We start from the raw sequence: 18,733 nt of genomic DNA, 5'->3' as shown, positions 1-18,733 counted from the left end.
AATCGATTAAACGCTCGAATTTCAATTTATAGACAATGAGATAAACAAGAGACGACATAAAGTCGATCTTTCGTTCGTCGAGAGAGACGAAATATCAGATCTTAAATATCAGAAATATTTCATTTCTTTCGACGATGAATACCGTCTGGGGTAAGAATTATCGTGGGCACGACGCGATACGACGAAATAAAAATATGTGTCGTAATCTCTTGGCGGCTTTAGAGATAAAAAGGGGATAGAAAAAGATAGAGATTGCAACAGTAAACATAGTCACGTGACACTAGATACAATAAGTATACTCACACCTCAACACCACCTTCCGCATCGATCGAGATCCGAGTAATCTAAAAAGGTCCTCGTCAAGGTCGGAGCAGAAGAAAAACGAAGGAGCAACCGGATGCTGAAAGAAGACCTCCTTCGTTTTTCGTGGAAGACTCGAATACTCTTCGTTTCTTCGGTAGATTTTCTTCGAAGGATGGCACGGAAGACGGAAAGAGAAAAGCAGAAAGAGATTGAGTAAAAGAGAGGAAGAAAGAGAGAGATAAAAAGGAAGAGAGAAATAGAAAAAGGGAGAGGGAGAGGAGGAATGTGACACACTCGAAATAACAGAGAGTAGTCGGTCGTTCGTACCGAATTTACTACGTGGCGAAAAACGTGAATGCGTCGACGAAATGATGGAATATCCGTGTCACCGTCGTCGTCGTCGTCGCACGGATACCGAACGAACCAGCACCGGCGTCGCACGACGCGATCTCATCCCTACGACGGAGCACGGATGACTGACGGTTCGGTCCACCCCGCCGAGTGAGTTTACTGTGCTCGCCGTCTATTCCCCACTTCTTGCCTATCCCCACTGTATCACGACCGCCGCCGCTCCTAAGCTACCCCCACTACTTCGCTAGCCATTGCCGCGGCAGCGCGCTCAGTCTCTCGACGACCGTTAGACTCTATGCGTCTTTTCTCTTTCCTTCTTTCTTCCTTTCTGTCTCTTTCTCTCTTCTCTTCTCTTTCTCTCTCTCTCTCCCTCTCCCTCTCTCTCTCTCTCTCTATCTCTCTCTCTTCTCTCTCTCTCACTCTCTCTCTGTCTCTCTCTCTTTGCACCTTCATTCTCTGAAAGAAAGAAAAAGAACGATAGACGTATGGACAGCACGAGTAAGGTTGAGGATGTTCTCTCAGTATCGTCGTAACGTTATTGCTTCGCCCTGCAGTCGGATTTACCACTCGTAATTCGCTACAAAAAAACTTTGCTTTGGATTAGCAATGAGTTCAACTTTTTTCCTATTTCGTTTCTTTTTTATTTTGCTTCACCCTTCTTTATATATTCTTTCTTGTTTTCTTTCTCTCTTTTTTCAACTCTATTTCTCTCTTTCTTTCCTTCTCTCTCTCTCTCTCTTTCTTTCCTTCTCTCTCTCTCTCTCTTTCTTTCCTTCTCTCTCTCTCTCTCTTTCTTTCCTTCTCTCTCTCTCTCTTTCTTTCCTTCTCTCTCTCTCTCTTTCTCTTCCTCTCTCTTCCTCTCTCTCTCTCTCTCTTTCTTTTTATTCGATGAAACGACGAAAAGAGACGAGAGAACTCCCGCCGGATATTTGACCCAGAAAAGGCACCGTCTCGAATCGAGGGAAAATGATTTCCCGTTATGGCTCGTAGGAAGTCGTCAGTTTTTATCATATTACAAGCGTTGAGCGAAGTTCGTTGATACCGGATTAACCAAAATTTCTAAAATTCGTTCGATCTCTTGTAAAATCATTTTAATTTACGTGCATCCGTATTTTGATGGGGGGGAGGGGAAGTTGAAAATTAAAAATTCGACGAAAATAAATATAAGTAAACTTATCGAAAAAGAATTATAACGATAGAGAAAAGATCGATTATTTCGGAATTTCATAATTTGGTATTACGATATCAAGGGTTCCGGAAAATCTAGAATCGTTCCTGAAGGTTCCGGCGCAAACTCGTCTTCTCTTCCTTTCTTTTCGCATCTCCTCTCTTGCCACGGATCTTTTATTCGTTCGGACGTAGCCAGCCACGTTGGTGAACTTGGAACATAGGAATAAGTAGCGGCATCCAAACCTTTCTCTCTCGCACTTTCATTCGTTCGTTTTCTTTCCTCCTTCTTTGTAAACCAGTATGGATGAGAGAGACAAAGAGAGTGTGAGTATGAGTGGGAGTGAGAGAGGGTAGGTTAAAAAGAGAAAGAGAGGAGTGAAGTAACGGCGCTACAAATACCTATGCGAACCTTAAACAGAATGAGAAAGAGAGAAACTTCCTGGTTCTCCCTTCCCCTTTTAGTCTTGTCATTCTCGTTGTCATTGTCGTTGTCGTTGTCGTTGTCGTCGTTGTTGTCGTCATCGTCATCGTCGTCGTCGTCGTCGCATGTTTTCCTGTTACATTTCCACTCAAGTACGCATGCGTGCACAATCCCTTCCAACGTTTAGACAATGCGGTAATAAAATTTCCTTATCCCTCCATCGTGAAAATCGATGCCACAGTGGGGAGCGCTGCGCAATCAAACGACGTCTTTTATAAAGTAAGATATTATGAATTTTAATAACGCTCAGTTTTACGATAAAGATCTAATTTAATAGTACCCAAAACGTTTCAGAATTAAAAAAAAAAGAAATAGATAAATAAACGTACAATTTGTAATTAAATACAATTACAATATCCAATTGGCGTCTTACTTATTCGTAGATTTTTTAAAAAATGTCAAATAAACAAATAAAAAGAAAGGAGGGATAATCAAAAAATATTTAGAAAACAAACAGTCGTTTAAAAAATATATTAAATTAAATCTGAATAAATTTAACGAAGAGCAAACTATATACATTCTCAATTTAATGAATCTAAAAATAATCGAAACAATTAATTTCCCTAGTGACACGTAAAAGTGCATAGCGGTATCTTCAACAAGCAGATGGTAAATGATGAGGATGCGTAAACGTGCTTGAATGAACGAACGCTATACTCTTCGCGTGACTTCATAGTCGTGCACGCACGAACGCATGTTATTCTAATACATTCTCTTATCTTTCTCGACAGATCCGAAATGTGAAAGACATGCGTTTTTATGTACTGATTTAAATCGCTTTTGTGGAATGTGAAATAACGTTTTCGATAATTGTTGTCACACGTTTGAACTTACTAATTAAACGACACGTAACGCATAAAAATGTAGATTATCAAGAATTTTTTTTTTTTTGTAACAGAGCGTGATATTAATATTTTATGAAAAATTTTAATGATTTTTTTTTTATTCCTTTCATCCTTTACATTCTAAAGTTTTTATATTTAGATTTCATGTTATTTAATTAAATTCTTTCAAAATATAAATCTAAAATGATTTTTCAATAAAAAATGAATTCGCTATTTTCTTTACTTTGCATTTCTTCATTGAATGCCATCTCGTGAAGCGCATCATCTATGTTATCTTATAATTATTCTCTAGAATTTCATATTTATCGAATTCGGCATAAACTATTTAACTTTGATATGAATCAAAATATAAATAACTGCTGTATAAAGAATAATATAATAATATATAATATTCCAACTGCATGACTATTATCATAATTTAAATATACGTATATATTATAAATATATATATATATATATATATATATATATATATATATATATACGTCGAAAATCAATCGAAAGTACTTTATATGCACGAACATCGTTGGAAGAAGACGCGACAGGCATAGTTGATCGAACGACTCTAACAAAGATCGAAGAAGGGAAATTCCGTTCGATATCCGGCTCGTCGTATAAGCATCGATAGTGATGCGGCACACTGACGCCTTTTTCGTCCCATCATTCTCGTTTTCTCCATCTTCTCTCTCGAATCGATATCGTCAGCCCCTTATCCAGGACTTGCGTCGCCTAAGACGACGAATTAAAGCCGAACGAGGTGATCCGGTTGGATGGAAGGTTTTGGATAATGGAGAGACGAGACATATTATGCCACGGGATTTTCGGACTGGATGAAATCACCAACGATAGACGAGAGAAATCTTTCAACCCGAGAGATTAAACTTTGTCTTGTCTCGGATGACATTGTTTATTCGTAACAATAATAAATAATATATCGTTAACCTTTTTCTTATATATGAGAAACTAGGTTTTTTCTTTGATTGTAAATATATCTTGGTAAATATATAAATATACAGTTCCGCGAAAATTTCCTCTTTACAAATTTATCCAATTTTATGGAATTTTCTATTAAATATAAAAGCTTTTTTTTCATTCATAGCTTTACATACATAAATCCTGTATGAATTTGTATTATACAAGCTATATAGATATGATGTAAAGAATCGTTTAGTTTTTCTTTTTTAAAAATATAATATATATTGTTTCCGTTGCTAAGTTTTGATTTGTTTCTTTCTTGAACATTTTTATACTCTATCTACTTGGTTCCCCGATTTTCAAACGGAACATTTTCATGAAACATGAGGAAGGTAAAACGACGCCTGCGTATAGCAGAAGGTAGAGAAGGACACATAATTAACTTTTTAAAAGTTTCTCACTTCCAAAATTTTTGGAACATGCGGTTAAAGTTACATCAACTACAAACGACGTGACACTTTCGTACAACAAACTCGTGTACGTTCGTCTATGGCTGAAAATTGTTCAAAGTTTTCTAAATCATTTCAGCAAGATAAAAAAGGAGACGGTAAAAAAAGAATCACCTAGATTAGAACAATATAAAATAAAGGAAATTTAAAAAAGCTTCGATAGGTTTCTTTTAAATTTACTTGTTACACATAGTATTTTTACAAATTAATACTACCTTTTCTCCGATAAATTTTTCACACATGAAAGCCTCCAGTGATTCTTCGCTCTAATTATTTCTCTCTCTCTCTCTCTCTCTCTCTCTCTCTCTCTCTCTATCTATCTATCTCTCCCTCTCTCTTTATCTTTCTCTCTCTTCCTCTCTTTCGTTTTCTATTTCGACCAACAATATTTACGATCCATGTTTTTCTACTCCAAGGAATTTCATTATCGGTGAAACGTCGACGAGTCCTTTTCGTAACCCTTTCGAGCGATAGTATGTTCCATGTATTTGTCTTTTCTAAATTGCTTAGATACAAGTGCACAAGAGCATAAGGAACAATGGTAGTAAGAAAAGAAGCTCTTTATATACTTACTTTAATACTCAACTCCTTTTTTAATGCCACTAAAACTACGAAGAAAACATCCGTGCAATTTTCTCTCATCGCATGTTCACGTAGCTTAATATTTTTTCCTTACAAGAGGGGAAAAAAATAAAGAAAAAAAAAGAAAGATGTTTTGCTATCTAAACGACTTGGTGTGCTTCGTATAGATAATAATAACTTATAATAACAAAGGTATCTTTTAAATCCATCAATTAAAGATCAAAATAAGGATAAAGTGCAATTAGAAAAAGTACTGTATTATTTAAGAACAATGAATAATTATCCATAATAAAGATATAAAACAATGTATTCCTACGTGGATTAGCAAAATGGTTGGATAATTGTAAATAGAAATGAAAATATCTACATATATACGTACAATACTTATCCATTAGAAAGTGAACTATGGAAAATACATTTATCAATATTTTAATATTTTCCAAAAGATAAAAATTTTACGATTAATCGAGCCTGATAGTAGTTTCATATATCTAAATGGATAAAAAAATCGGCGTAATCGAAATATACATTACGATGGACCTTAACTTTAAAGATATCTTTGCTATCGGTCGTATGTTATAACAAGTGGATATCAGATATCCGTTGCTTCTACCTCTCTCTCGAATCTTTCAAGCTAAAAATCAGCGATGTAAGCTCTCGAAACTGTTCCGGAGTTCGACCTTACTCACCGTTCTTTATTGCAGCCGGTAAATCTTCAAAGTACTACCGTTGCTTGATGGCCAGCTTCTCTGAAAAACACCAACTAAAATCGCCGTTCTCTTAAATCTAACGCTTTTATAAGTGTGATTTATTTTCATACTAAACGCAACTTCACACGTTACGCTCTATACATACCCATCCTATCCTTCTTACTTCCTGCCATTATATACATTCTCTTTTTCCATCGTCGATCCAACTCATTAAAAGATTCTGTTACTTTTTCTTCATGTTTAACCATATCATCTAATGTGATAAGTTAAAATTTTCTTCCATCTTGAACAACCAACGATGATAATATTTTAATTAATCGTTAATATTAAAGAAATAATGACAACTATGTCTCATAAATATATATATATATATATATGTGTGTGTGTGTGTGTGTGTGTGTGTATTTGTGTGTGTGTGTGTAATATATATAAGTACTTATTTACATTTGTTCTAATTTTATCTTTTGTATTCACGATGTTCGCATGTCAACTGTTTTAAACGAGACAAAATAAACCCTATGTATTTCTTGGACCTCGTAGAGGTTTTCATAAAAAAAAAGAAAGTATTTCCAGATAGTATGACGTGTGACGTTTAACTTCGTTAACAGGATGTGATGCAACGATATACTGGCCAGATTATCCAGAAACGTCGGTTTATTTGTATTTCGGATGACGCAAGAACTATCTGCTGTCTATTTTTCTTCTTTTTTTTTTGTAAGTACTTCTTTCGAATAATCTTTTAATTTATAACGGTCGGTTCCTGGAAAAAGGTTTGAAATTGATAGTGAGTCAAAGCAAACTCAAGTTTCCCTTACAAAGTTCTCTTTCTCGTCATTGACGTTTTAATGACTAAGTAGTGTGAGAATGGAGTTCGGTTTGATGCTTAGAACGTTCAAATGCACTGTTCGGATTAGACAAAGTTTCAAGTTGACAACTTTAACGATTAGTCGTCGGTTCAATGCTATGTATTCTGCTAGCCGTCATCCGAAGAAGTACTTACTCGACAACCAGAAAACTCGGATACCAAGGTTCTCGTTTGAAACTAATGAGAATTCTCGTTAATCGATCGTTATTTCGATCGACGAATAATTTTTTTTTCTTTTTTAATTCTTTTTTCTAATTTTTCTTCCTTTTTTTTTTTTATTAAGTCCTAATTCGTATATTACGCTCATGTTGTTAACAATGGCGCGGATTTAAATATTTAACGAAAATAATAGAGAAATTGTTCAGAAATATTTTTAAAATAAAAATAAATTCGAAGAATTAAAGAGAAAGCTTGGACAAATATTTTCATGAACAAACATTAATGATCTTCGTATAAGCGCTTTAATTTAACGAACGATATATCTATATATTCGTATATTTTACGAATTCAAATTCAAATTGTCAGTAAATGCCATGAATGCAAACTGATTAAAGAGTGATTGGACTTTCAAAGAGTACACTATACAATTGTATAGTTGGAAATATATTGGCTAATAATATAGTAGCTAATAAGCTCTGAAATGTATTATTATGAAGTCACGTTAGAAGTCGTCTCTTTTCAATTGTGTATGATTTAACAAATAGGTTAATTGCTACTCTTTCATTTTCGTTATTACTATCCCTTTAATTGAACCTTCAACAATTAGTTACTAATAAGGATCTTACTTCTATCAATGACTTTGACAATAAATAAATTATTGTAAAAATTGTTTCTTTAATATTAAAATATTATTATAATAATATTACTGAGAGAAACCATATTTAGAGGATATAAAAATTAACGAAATAAATAATTATGAAACTGTAAGCAGTCGCGAAAATGTCTCGGTCAGCAAACTTTCTTGACAGGGCTTATACACAAGCATCTTGTAACGAAGCCAAATGGGAACTGTGGAAGGAGATAAGCGAAACTACATTGCTCGTACAAACGCATGTACACACAAATACGAACACACCTGTATATACTATGTATATATCTATGTACATATATATATATATATATATATATATATATATATATATATATCTGACTTTCTAGATGCGCATGCGCTCGTTCTATTATTAATAAACATTCGATCAAAATTGAGTATCGAATTAAAGACTGAAATAAATCACAATCGATTTTTAATTTTTTTATAGATTTCAAATTACGCTATCTAGGCCGAAAACGAGTTGTCGAGTAGTTCACTTTGTTCGAGACCTGGTTTGATGTGGTTACGAGAAATGAACAATTATCTTTGCAATTTTGTCAAAATTGCACAATTATTATATATCAAATCGTAATTAGCATAATCGTTGATACGATCGTTTATATATAAAACAACATGCTATTCCTTTGAAATAATTTATTTTAAATGCCCACCAGTTTTACGTTTTATGTATTATTCCCGTGTTACTTCGCCAATCGAGATATACGTATTTATCGTTAGTTCTTAATAAAGTTTGGTGAATAATACGGAATATAGTTAAATAGAAAGATAATGATGGTTCAAACAAGTGAGAAACAATTAGCGAATCACACAGTGGTTTCGAAACGTTATGTAAATGACTCTTTCTTTCTCTTTTTCTCTTTTAATCTCACTATATGTATATCCGCTTTTTTAAATTAAAAATATGAACTTACATTTACACGGAATACATAGGTTTTCTCGTTGTTACCGGCATCCTGTCATTGTCGTTTTGATTAAACAATAATGCACGCGTATGCCGTGCCATGCTGTTCAGCGACGCATATGCCGCATTATAGCTTTGTGGTTGCGTACCGCAAATTGATTGTTTGACATAATTTTGGTTGTTACACAGTACAAAACTTGTTTCATTATTTTATTACTTTTCATGTACGAGTATAATTTTAATCGTCATGATTTTGTAATAAAAACATAACGAAATGATTATACTTCTGTCTGAATGGAAGAGGCTCTCAGGCACTTGTTATTTCATAACGTAAGAAAAAAATAATTCTCTGCCAATTTATATTTTGCATATCTGTGAAAACTGGTAGTTATAATGTATTAAAGAAAAAAAAAGATCCGTTTTATATCCCGAGTTTAAAACTTTGAAATAAAAAAAAATCAAAAATGATTATTATAATTGACTATGATAAGACAATAAAACTTATTATCAATGCAATGAGAATATTAATTTCGTGCATTCAAAAAAATAATCAAATCTAATAAATGTAATAATAAGTAGTCTATTATTTACATTAATGTTATTAAATAAACTGAAAAAATTAAAGTAGAAATGTAAAATATTCGAAAATTATTAATTTCAATCATTGAGAGCTAAACTCTCTGAAGTTTTGTTCATTGATGTTATAAAATTATTCTATCCTGATGAAGGTTAAGTACAATTATTGAAGAATGTTCATTCAATGCGTTAAATATGTTTCAAAGCAAGTAATGGTACTTTCCGTCTCACAATCAAACTATAAAATTTGATCTTTCAATGACACGGTACTCTTCTCTTAATAATACGATTCTCGAAGAGAGCGCGAGATTTTGGTGAAACAATGGCACGCTCAAATACTGAAGGACTCGCTTTCGATAATATCCATTGTTCATACGAAAATTCAATCGAAGACTGCCAAAGGCGTCGCACAATCGGTTAGCTGGTGCTCGTATTCCGATAAAAAAGTAATGCATGAGTAACGAGCTAATAGAAATGTAAATCACGGTAAATTTAAAATTCAATTTAGGGAAAACTCTATGGATCCCATGAACGATAACAGTTTTAAGTCGTAAGTACGACTTCGATCGAAAGTAAATGTTTAGTTCGATATTTTTTTAACGTGACTCCAATCGTCACAGTTCTATTATAGTTTTCCTTTTTTTTACGGATTTTTTCTTACCCAGATAGATCATTTAAATTTGCCCTTTTTCCTTGACGTCAAATGAAAACCTACAAATTTCAAATGGCTGTAGATGGCTTAAGATTTGAATGCATTAGGACGGAAAATCTCTTCATAAAAACATCAACCGATAATTAGCGTGATGAATTTGAGGCTTAACAAATTTATACCGACGCACTCATTTTTTTTCTTATGAATTATAACAATATATTAATAAAAGAATATGTCGATTCATATAAAAAAAAAAGAAAACAAGAAAAAACCGATGTAACAAAAAAAAAAAATTGGCAATTTATCAAAATATTGGACGACATTTGATACATCGTACAAATTTTTAACGATGACATTCGTTCGCATCACGACGATAGTAAATTAATTAAAAATCCTGATTTAATTTAAGTGTCCGATCGTTCGTAAAAATGACGTTCGTCAAAGTTAGCCATACAAAGGATATGATATCGGCGGTTAGGAGAAAATAATTGATATCGAAGTATCGCTATAGATACGTATTTGTAGTAATATGTACACATATATATATATATATATCGTTATGCAGTCACGGCATAGTCAGCACAGATACGTTACAGTGAAGTTAGAGGAAGCGTTTCGAAATAACTCATAATTACAAGTTTGTTGCAGCCTCCAGTGTGTAAGCAAGTTTCAAACTGCATAGGTTAAAGGTCTACACGAAACATGGAACGTAGGAAATTTCACGGTAATTAGTCGGAAGGGTGGACCCCGCCAAAAGGTGAAGTTTCAGGGACACTCGTACGATCAAATAACTTGTCCAAGGAAAGTTATATCCGTTACTTAACGACTCGGTTCTCTAATAAAGTTTACGTTGAAACTATCTTGAAGAAATCATTGAAAAACAAGAATTACCTTCGATGCGATTAATTACCTCCTTCGAAATTTAATAGAAAGAACTTTTCCACTTTCTCTTAAACCTTCTAGTTCATAATCAAAAAATAAGGTTTGTTTCTACACTCGTTTCAAAATATATTTCCTCGAAATATCGTTCTTATATGGTTCGAAAGAACAGAAGGAAATAATTGGCCTTTAATCGATTGAAAATAATTAAATAAATAGTTACCATAGTTTATTGGAAAAAGTAGACAGTTAACTGATTAAGTGGAAATAATATAGAAATAATATCTATATTTAATAAATAATTTAAATATATATATATATATATATATATATATTTAGAGAGAGAGAGAGAGAGAGAGAGTCGCCGGTCTAGAAAGATACTACCAACGCTTATAAAACTTGTCCAGAATCCCTCGATAAAACAGCTCCGGCAGAAGGACGTATCGGCGCGCTAGCTAGCGAGATCTCTTGCATCCATGTCAGAGGTTACCACCCTTGCACCCTACGATTACTACGGTGGGGTGCGAGTCGTAGGGAGAGGCCAGTCCAAGCTACGAACGTTTATCTCTCTTCTGCACGCGAGTCTTTTGATGAGTGCGTTATACGCGATCAACGCATCTTTCTCTTTTCCTTTTCTTTTCTCTTTTCTTCTTATTCTTATTCTTCTTTCTCTTTCCTTTTTTATTTTACTTCTTTTTATTAATTTATTTCTAGTTCAACCTTTTCCGATATTTCTTCCTCTCTTACCACCAACATTACCACCACCACGATTATCATCTCCCCCGTATTGTCAAGTTCGTGAAGATCTTATTGGTAGAAATTCAATGATCATTCGAACGAGATTTTTTCGAGATGCTTGAATGTCGACAGAGACGGCAAGAAAGGAAATGCACTTATTGACTAGCGTCTGCGCTCTCATATTGATCTGCAGCCCGGTCTGACATCGAGCGCACGAGTATACGGGTGGGACCTCGACAACGCCTTCCAAAAATGTATATTTTTTTGAGCTTTGCACGATTCATTCTTATATCGTCGATACTCTGCATCGGTAAGCGGCGAAATCCAATGTCGATATTCGAATGAAAGTCTTATATTTTTATAAAATTTTTTTAACGATTATTCCACATAAACGAGTCAAACCATTTCGTAGGTCTCTGCTCCGAAGATGAGGAGAGGTTGGTGCGAGATCTCTTTAGAGGCTACAACAAATTGATCAGACCGGTGCAAAATATGACAGAGAAGGTGCACGTCAAATTTGGACTCGCCTTCGTTCAGCTTATCAACGTGGTGGGTTTGATTATTTTTTCAAAATCGAAAGACGATTTTCTTTCCTTTCCTTTTCTTTCTTTTTCTCTTTCCTCTTTCGCTCGTTAAAGGACTTTCTTTTCTTTAAAGGATCAAAACTGGTAAGCATTGAAACGTTTTTGGATGAAACATTTGGCTAACGGCACAATGAAATATTTTCAGAATGAGAAAAATCAGATCATGAAATCGAACGTATGGTTGAGATTCGTATGGATGGATTATCAATTGCAATGGGATGAAGCGGATTATGGTGGCATTGGAGTACTCAGGTTACCGCCCGATAAAGTATGGAAGCCGGATATAGTATTGTTCAACAAGTAAGTCCTACTATAAATATGTTTAGAAAGGCTTTAGAAAGCTTCTTTTCGGATTAACCTTCACCATGAAAATTGCTAAACCTACACATGTATATTATTAATAAATGTGTATATATACACATACATACGCACACGTGCGCGCGCGCGTGTGTGTATGTGTATTCTGACAAATTGTGTATTTATGTTATTTCAGTGCCGATGGTAATTACGAGGTACGTTACAAAAGTAACGTTTTGATCTATCCGAATGGCGAAGTACTTTGGGTACCACCAGCGATCTACCAAAGTTCTTGCACGATTGACGTCACCTACTTTCCGTTTGATCAACAAACATGTATTATGAAGTTTGGTTCATGGACATTCAATGGCGATCAGGTATCCTTAGCCCTTTACAACGACAAAAGCTTTGTCGATCTCTCAGATTACTGGAAAAGTGGTACCTGGGATATAATCAGTGTACCAGCTTACTTGAATACCTACCAGGGCGAGTTACCAACCGAAACAGATATCACGTTCTACATCATAATACGACGAAAGACGCTTTTTTATACGGTGAATTTGATCTTGCCTACAGTTCTGATTTCCTTCCTTTGCGTCTTGGTCTTTTATTTACCCGCGGAAGCTGGTGAAAAGGTGACACTCGGTATAAGTATTCTCCTATCATTAGTTGTGTTTCTTTTGCTGGTTAGCAAAATTCTACCACCTACGTCTCTCGTATTACCGCTGATAGCCAAGTATCTTCTCTTTACTTTCATCATGAATACCGTTAGTATCCTGGTAACCGTGATCATTATAAATTGGAATTTCCGTGGGCCACGTACTCACAGGATGCCGCAAATGATACGAAAAGTCTTTCTGAAGTATCTACCAAAGTTTCTTTTGATGCGACGACCAAAGAAGACGCGTCTCAGATGGATGATGGAGAATCCAAGCGTAACTCTGCCAGCTTCGACTTATTCCGGTAGTCCTACGGAATTGCCAAAACATCTGCCATCCTCTTTAGCAAAGAGTAAGATGGAAGTAATGGAGTTATCCGATTTGCATCATCCAAATTGTAAGATCAATCGTAAGGTTCATCATACGACCAGTGGCTCGAGCGCAGCAGGTGCCGGTGAAGCTCTTGGCGATAGAAGGGGATCCGAAAGTTCGGATTCTGTTCTTCTAAGTCCTGAAGCAAGCAAAGCTACTGAGGCAGTTGAATTCATTGCTGAGCATCTTAGAAACGAAGATCTGTATATACAGGTGAGCCGATTATTCTTTTCTTCTACAATTATGATAGATTATGTTCTTTATTCAAACCTTTCATTTTTCTTCATTCCTTTTTTCTTTCTTTCTTTTTTTTAGACAAGGGAAGATTGGAAATACGTTGCGATGGTGATCGATCGATTACAGCTTTACACCTTCTTCATAGTCACCACAGCTGGTACTATAGGGATCCTAATGGATGCACCCCATATTTTCGAGTATGTGGACCAGGATCATATCATAGAGATTTATCGCGGCAAATAATCGCTTTATTCATTCTATCGTATATTATTCTTCGCCAAGTTTCGACGGTCATCAACGACGAAGAAAATTCTTTTTTACTATCAAATGCGTATTCGTTCGCTAAGATATTCCATCAAATATTTCTGGAACGTATGCGAAAATGCAAAATAATTATTTAACGGGTGTTCGCCTAATTCTCGTATGAACGATGGCATACGAACTCGCGATGTTACCGTTACGTTGAAACTACAAAACGAACATTCGTATTGTTTGTAAGGAGGTCCAAGAAATTTAATCGAGAGCGCTTTCTTGCATTTTTCTTTGCGAATGCCCTAAGAAGTCTTATTAAACAAAATGGCATTATTTATAGGTATATATATATATATATATATATATATATATATATATATATATATACGGCGATTTTTTAATCATACGATCGCTTCATTTCTTTATGTTGATTATTTTAACGGTAATACAAAGATATATGTGATAGAGGCTTAAGAATCTGTTTTTCTTTCTTCTTTTTTTTAACGTTTCTAAAAGTTTAAGCAAAAATCCATTAATAATTTCTTAAATATTCGTTGATCATGGATTGAGAGCGAAAATACAGAATGTTGATCACAAAGAAAGACAATTTTCAACGAGAATAGAAAAATATCGTTAGAGCTATCGTAGTTGCCTCTACCGTTATCGTCTTCCCTAAACGCTACTGATCTATCACACGTTTTGTCCCGCGAACTTGAGGAATCGAATCAGAAGTAAAAACAAACAGCATTTGTTAATGTTTATCTTGTCTTTCTCGATTGCGTCTGTTTTCGTCATTAAGAGTACACCACGAAACAAAAATGCATTGGTGGCTCGTCGTCAAAATATAATTTTGAATATATATATTACAATAAGAGTATAATATATAATATCTAACGATAAAATGATATACTTTCTCTGTCGTTGAACCAAACATGTCTAAATAATTTGCGCTTGAATTTTATTGCGTCGATTTCATCATTATAAGAAAGAACGAGCGAAACTATAAAACGCTATTTAATTAATTTCGACTCAAACGTATATCGTAATGATGAAATAGTATCTGAACAAAATGAAACATAACTTTTGTCAAAGAGACGAACCAAGAAAGACGAATGTTTTGGAAGTATTAATGTTCAGTGATTTATTGATAGAAATAGAAAAAAAAATAAATGGTGGACATGAAGAGATCGATTGTATTATTCGTCGATAATGGGATTCTGTGCTAATCGAGACAGATCATACTAAATAGCTTTATAAACGCACACATTAGAAGCACAATGTCACGGCCCTGCGTACTTTCATTCGTTGTTAGAATATCGTACGTATTCGTACAGGCATCTACTAGTCGTACATATAAACCGTAATAATTGCATCCATATTGTACAGAAAATTGTTAAACGGTCATGTTTTCTCTAATAGAATGTTCGTCCCTCGTAAAGAAAGAAAGAAATAAATAAAAATGAAAAAAGAAGAAAATAAAGAAGAAGAAGAAGAAGAATGAATGAATGAATGAAAAAGGAGAAGAAGAAGAAGAAAAAGAAATGTTCAAGTCGTTAATTTTATCGGATACGTTATTGCCTCTCTGGTGCCTCGAGATTTATCCCATCGTTATCGATATAGGAAAAGAAGAGATGAGAAATAAGTAAAACCGTTTGTAAATATATAGAGAGTGCTTCGTTTGATTCGCAGAAACGATAATTATTAGCGATTGTGATCGTTAATTTTATGCTTATCAACCATTAACGAGCCATCCTCGTAATTCCATTGTAAATGCCATTCCGTTTCTATTGTCGATCAATCAGAGCTATAATGAAATAATTTTTCGGCATGTGATTATTTCAGATGAAATAATTCATATATATATATATATATATATATATATCGTACTACGGATTGAAGTCGTTTAAAAATCTTCGGAAGTTATTGAAAATCTTCCCTACCTACAATTAGCGTGTATCGCGTCGACACTCTAACGATCGAATAGCTTGTAAAGCTCTTTTTTTTTATAAGTATTTCGATGTCTCGAGTAAAATCATGTTTACCTTACCTATATCGTATAGGATCCGAAAAGAGCTTGCTTGAAAATAATTAATCGTTAGAGCGTCGACTCCTCTTGGATAGTGTGCCATGCGTCTTCCTCAAAGAAATACAATAATTAGGATGTAGACATCAGATATATAAGCTGACTAGGGTTTGTGCTACCTGCCGATTTTTGATTTATTTTTTGATTTTACTCTATGTGCATTCATAATGCGTTTTTTATAAACCAATCGAGACCAGTTTTTGCCGACGATGTGTGAGTATAAAAAAAAAATGTGGCAGTAGGATAACGATAAAATGTTATCCTGTTAATATATAATATATATGATATATGATATATGACATATATGATATATGTTATTATCAAAGAGAGTATCTCATTCGGTTAAATTAAATATGTTAATATTATTGAAAGTTCGACGAACACTGGCACAATTCCTAGTGGTTTAAACGTGTTTGTTGTTAGGTAAATAATAAAATGAAAGGCAAAGTATGAAGGTGTGTTCTGTTTGTAATAAGACGAACCAGACTTATACCTGCGCAAAACTGAATTTCTTTTATCTAATAGAGAAAAAGATGATCGTATTATCGAATGTATATTAATTTACGTTATATGTAAGCGGGAAAACTGTTAAGCCGAAGATTTGTACTTTATTATGCATGATGTATATTATGCCCGTACATAAAATTAATTTGTTAGTTAATAAAGATGTTATTCGATTAAGGAACCAGCATGGATAGTTCTTTTTACGAGAAAATAAAGTCGCATCAATTTAATCGAATTTTATTCTTTTACGTAGATATCTCGTAGTAAATCTTGGATTTTTACAAGTTTTATTTATTTCTTAAAATTTATTTTATATCATTATTATTTTTATTATAATCTTTTTTATATCGTTTCGCAGGCGTACCCATTAAGTGATGTAAGTAAGTATTATTTGATTTTTTCTTTTTTTTTTAGCCCATCGCGATTATTACGTTGGGACAGGCGTCACGTGTATACGCGAAAGAAAATAAAAAAGAAGGAAATGGAAGACGTTTATTTTCATTTCATTTATTTCAACAATTTCATAATAACGTAATAATGGTAATAATATTACAATGCGGCGATTATGTGCTCACCAGTTAACAGGGATTCTCATATTGATCAACGTTTTTTTTCTGCCTCGAAAAAGAGCCCAGCATAGAAATATAACAAATGTTTTTCATTAATCTTGTTTGTCACCTTCAATATGAATTTACTATTGTTAGACTAGGCTATTGTCGAGGCATAATTAAAAGTCAAGTGAGATCGGGGTGAGTCAGTTCAATCGCATCATCCCACCAGGGTCCAAACGGGAAAAAAGTAGTGATGGTAGTAATAGTAGTAGTGGTAGTAGTAGTAGTAATAGTATTAGTAGTAGTAATAGTAGTAGTAGTAGTTAATAGTCATTCGTATTTTTGTTTTCTTTTCCTTTTTTTCTCGTTCAGTTGAACTAACTATTTGGCGTTCTTCCTCCTCTAGAATTCTCGAGATACGCTCATTTTTTATTAAATGATTACACTTGTGGCATCATTGTAAACTCATCGACGACTGAGTAACGGTGGACAATATAGAAGACGATCTTTTTCTTTAAAGTATATAGGGAAATAATGTTATTAGGTATTAGAAGAGATAGATTGTGTCAATATATAATCGGTCTCTTTAATAGTCACGTGTCTTCGTGTGTTTATGTGTGTGTATGTGTGTAAAATGTGTGTAAGAGTGTGTATATTTTTCTCAGCACTTCTTTCATTTAAAATTCATAGGTTAATTTAAGATAATTAGGTTTTTTCTTTTTTTTTTCTTTTTCTTTTTTTTAGTTTAGAGAGAAAGTGATTTCGATAAAGTTGACCCTAACTTCTAACAAATCTACCTTGAATCGCCCCTATAATTACTGTCAAAGTATTAACTACGTCTCTATTGATTACAGGCTAGCTTTAATATTCAGTTAATTGATTATTAATTTTTTTGGTTTATACGAATATGACCTTTAGCATTCAATAGTTTAAATATGTATAGATTATGTTTAATGATACACGTTTAATCATTCCAGTTTTCATTAAATTTAGCGATTATTCTCTCATTATCGTTTCTCCTTTTTTTGCCTTTTCTTCTATTTCTCTTTACCTTTCCCCTTTTATTCTTTCGTCTCTGAGACGTTCAGCTTTACATAACTTATTATATATATCTTTCCTTCGATAGATCAGATTTCGTTTTGCTGGATAACGGAGTTTCTGCATTTTGCACATAGTGAGCTAGCGTGATAGATCAAAAAACGAAAGGAACGAGAATTGCCTGTTGAAAAAATGATTACAACTTGTCTGCTTCGTTTTTCGTTTTATCTTCTTTTTTTCTTTTTTCTTTTTGTTCTTTTATCTTTTTAAATACCGCTTTTCGTTTACAAATAACTCCCTTTTGTAAAAATCGTTTTAAATTCAATTTATGGCTGTGACGTGTTTATTCGTTCGTTCGTTCGTTCGTTCGTTCGTTCGTTCGTTCGTTCGTTCGTTCGTTCGATCGTTCGTTCGTTCCTTCGTTCGTTCGTTCGTTCGTTCGTTCGTTCGTTCGTTCGTTCGTTCGTTCGTTCGTTCGTTCGTTCGTTCGTTCGTTCGTTCGTTCGTCCATTCGTTTGTTTTTCTTTTAATTACGCAAATTTTTATCTCGCTTTCTTTGTATACACGTTTCTGCATCAAGACCAGAACCTTTCTCGATCGCGGTTATCCTAGAAAGAAGAGGACTGACACGGAATTTTATATTGCGAGCAAAGCGTAATTCGAGGCTGACAAGAAGATATTCCGATCTTTTTCTTGGTCGCGCTGCAGATGAACGGATCGAGCTCAACGCTAATTGGATTATTATTATTATCGATTATTTTAATCGCACGGAAAGTACACAGAAAGCAAATGAAAGTGAGCAGAAACGTGGAAGAAAATTGTGATGTGGAATAATTAATCGATAAGC

At 34.0% G+C, this 18,733-nt stretch overlaps 2 protein-coding genes across 3 annotated transcripts in view; one reads left to right on the top strand and one right to left on the bottom strand.

The window, feature by feature from the left end:
- The window catches only part of LOC118444725 (furin-like protease 1), a 176,993-nt gene extending 176,211 nt beyond the window's left edge, over positions 1-782 (bottom strand). Inside the window, exon 1 of one of the 2 annotated variants that reach the window (XM_035873277.2) lies at positions 304-782. The gene's annotated coding sequence lies outside the window, so the exon portion shown is untranslated. The remainder of the gene's footprint in view (positions 1-303) is intronic. The other variant, XM_035873276.2, reaches the window with a different exon arrangement.
- A 10,393-nt stretch (positions 783-11,175) lies between these two features.
- On the top strand, positions 11,176-14,042 carry nAChRbeta1 (nicotinic acetylcholine receptor beta1). The gene is made up of 5 exons (XM_035873280.2): positions 11,176-11,619; positions 11,722-11,858; positions 12,039-12,193; positions 12,387-13,434; positions 13,537-14,042. The coding sequence occupies exons 1-5, from the start codon at positions 11,562-11,564 to the stop codon at positions 13,699-13,701; spliced, it is 1,563 nt and encodes a 520-aa protein (XP_035729173.1). The 5' UTR covers positions 11,176-11,561; the 3' UTR covers positions 13,702-14,042.
- Positions 14,043-18,733: the final 4,691 nt, after the last annotated feature.

The sequence above is a fragment of the Vespa mandarinia genome, chromosome 10 (assembly GCF_050613455.1).
Source record: "Vespa mandarinia isolate Hongniang chromosome 10, ASM5061345v1, whole genome shotgun sequence".
Lineage (NCBI taxonomy): Eukaryota > Metazoa > Arthropoda > Insecta > Hymenoptera > Vespidae > Vespa > Vespa mandarinia.
The sequence above is the reverse complement of the archived record's forward strand: the minus strand, read 5'-3'. Positions and strand labels throughout refer to the sequence as shown.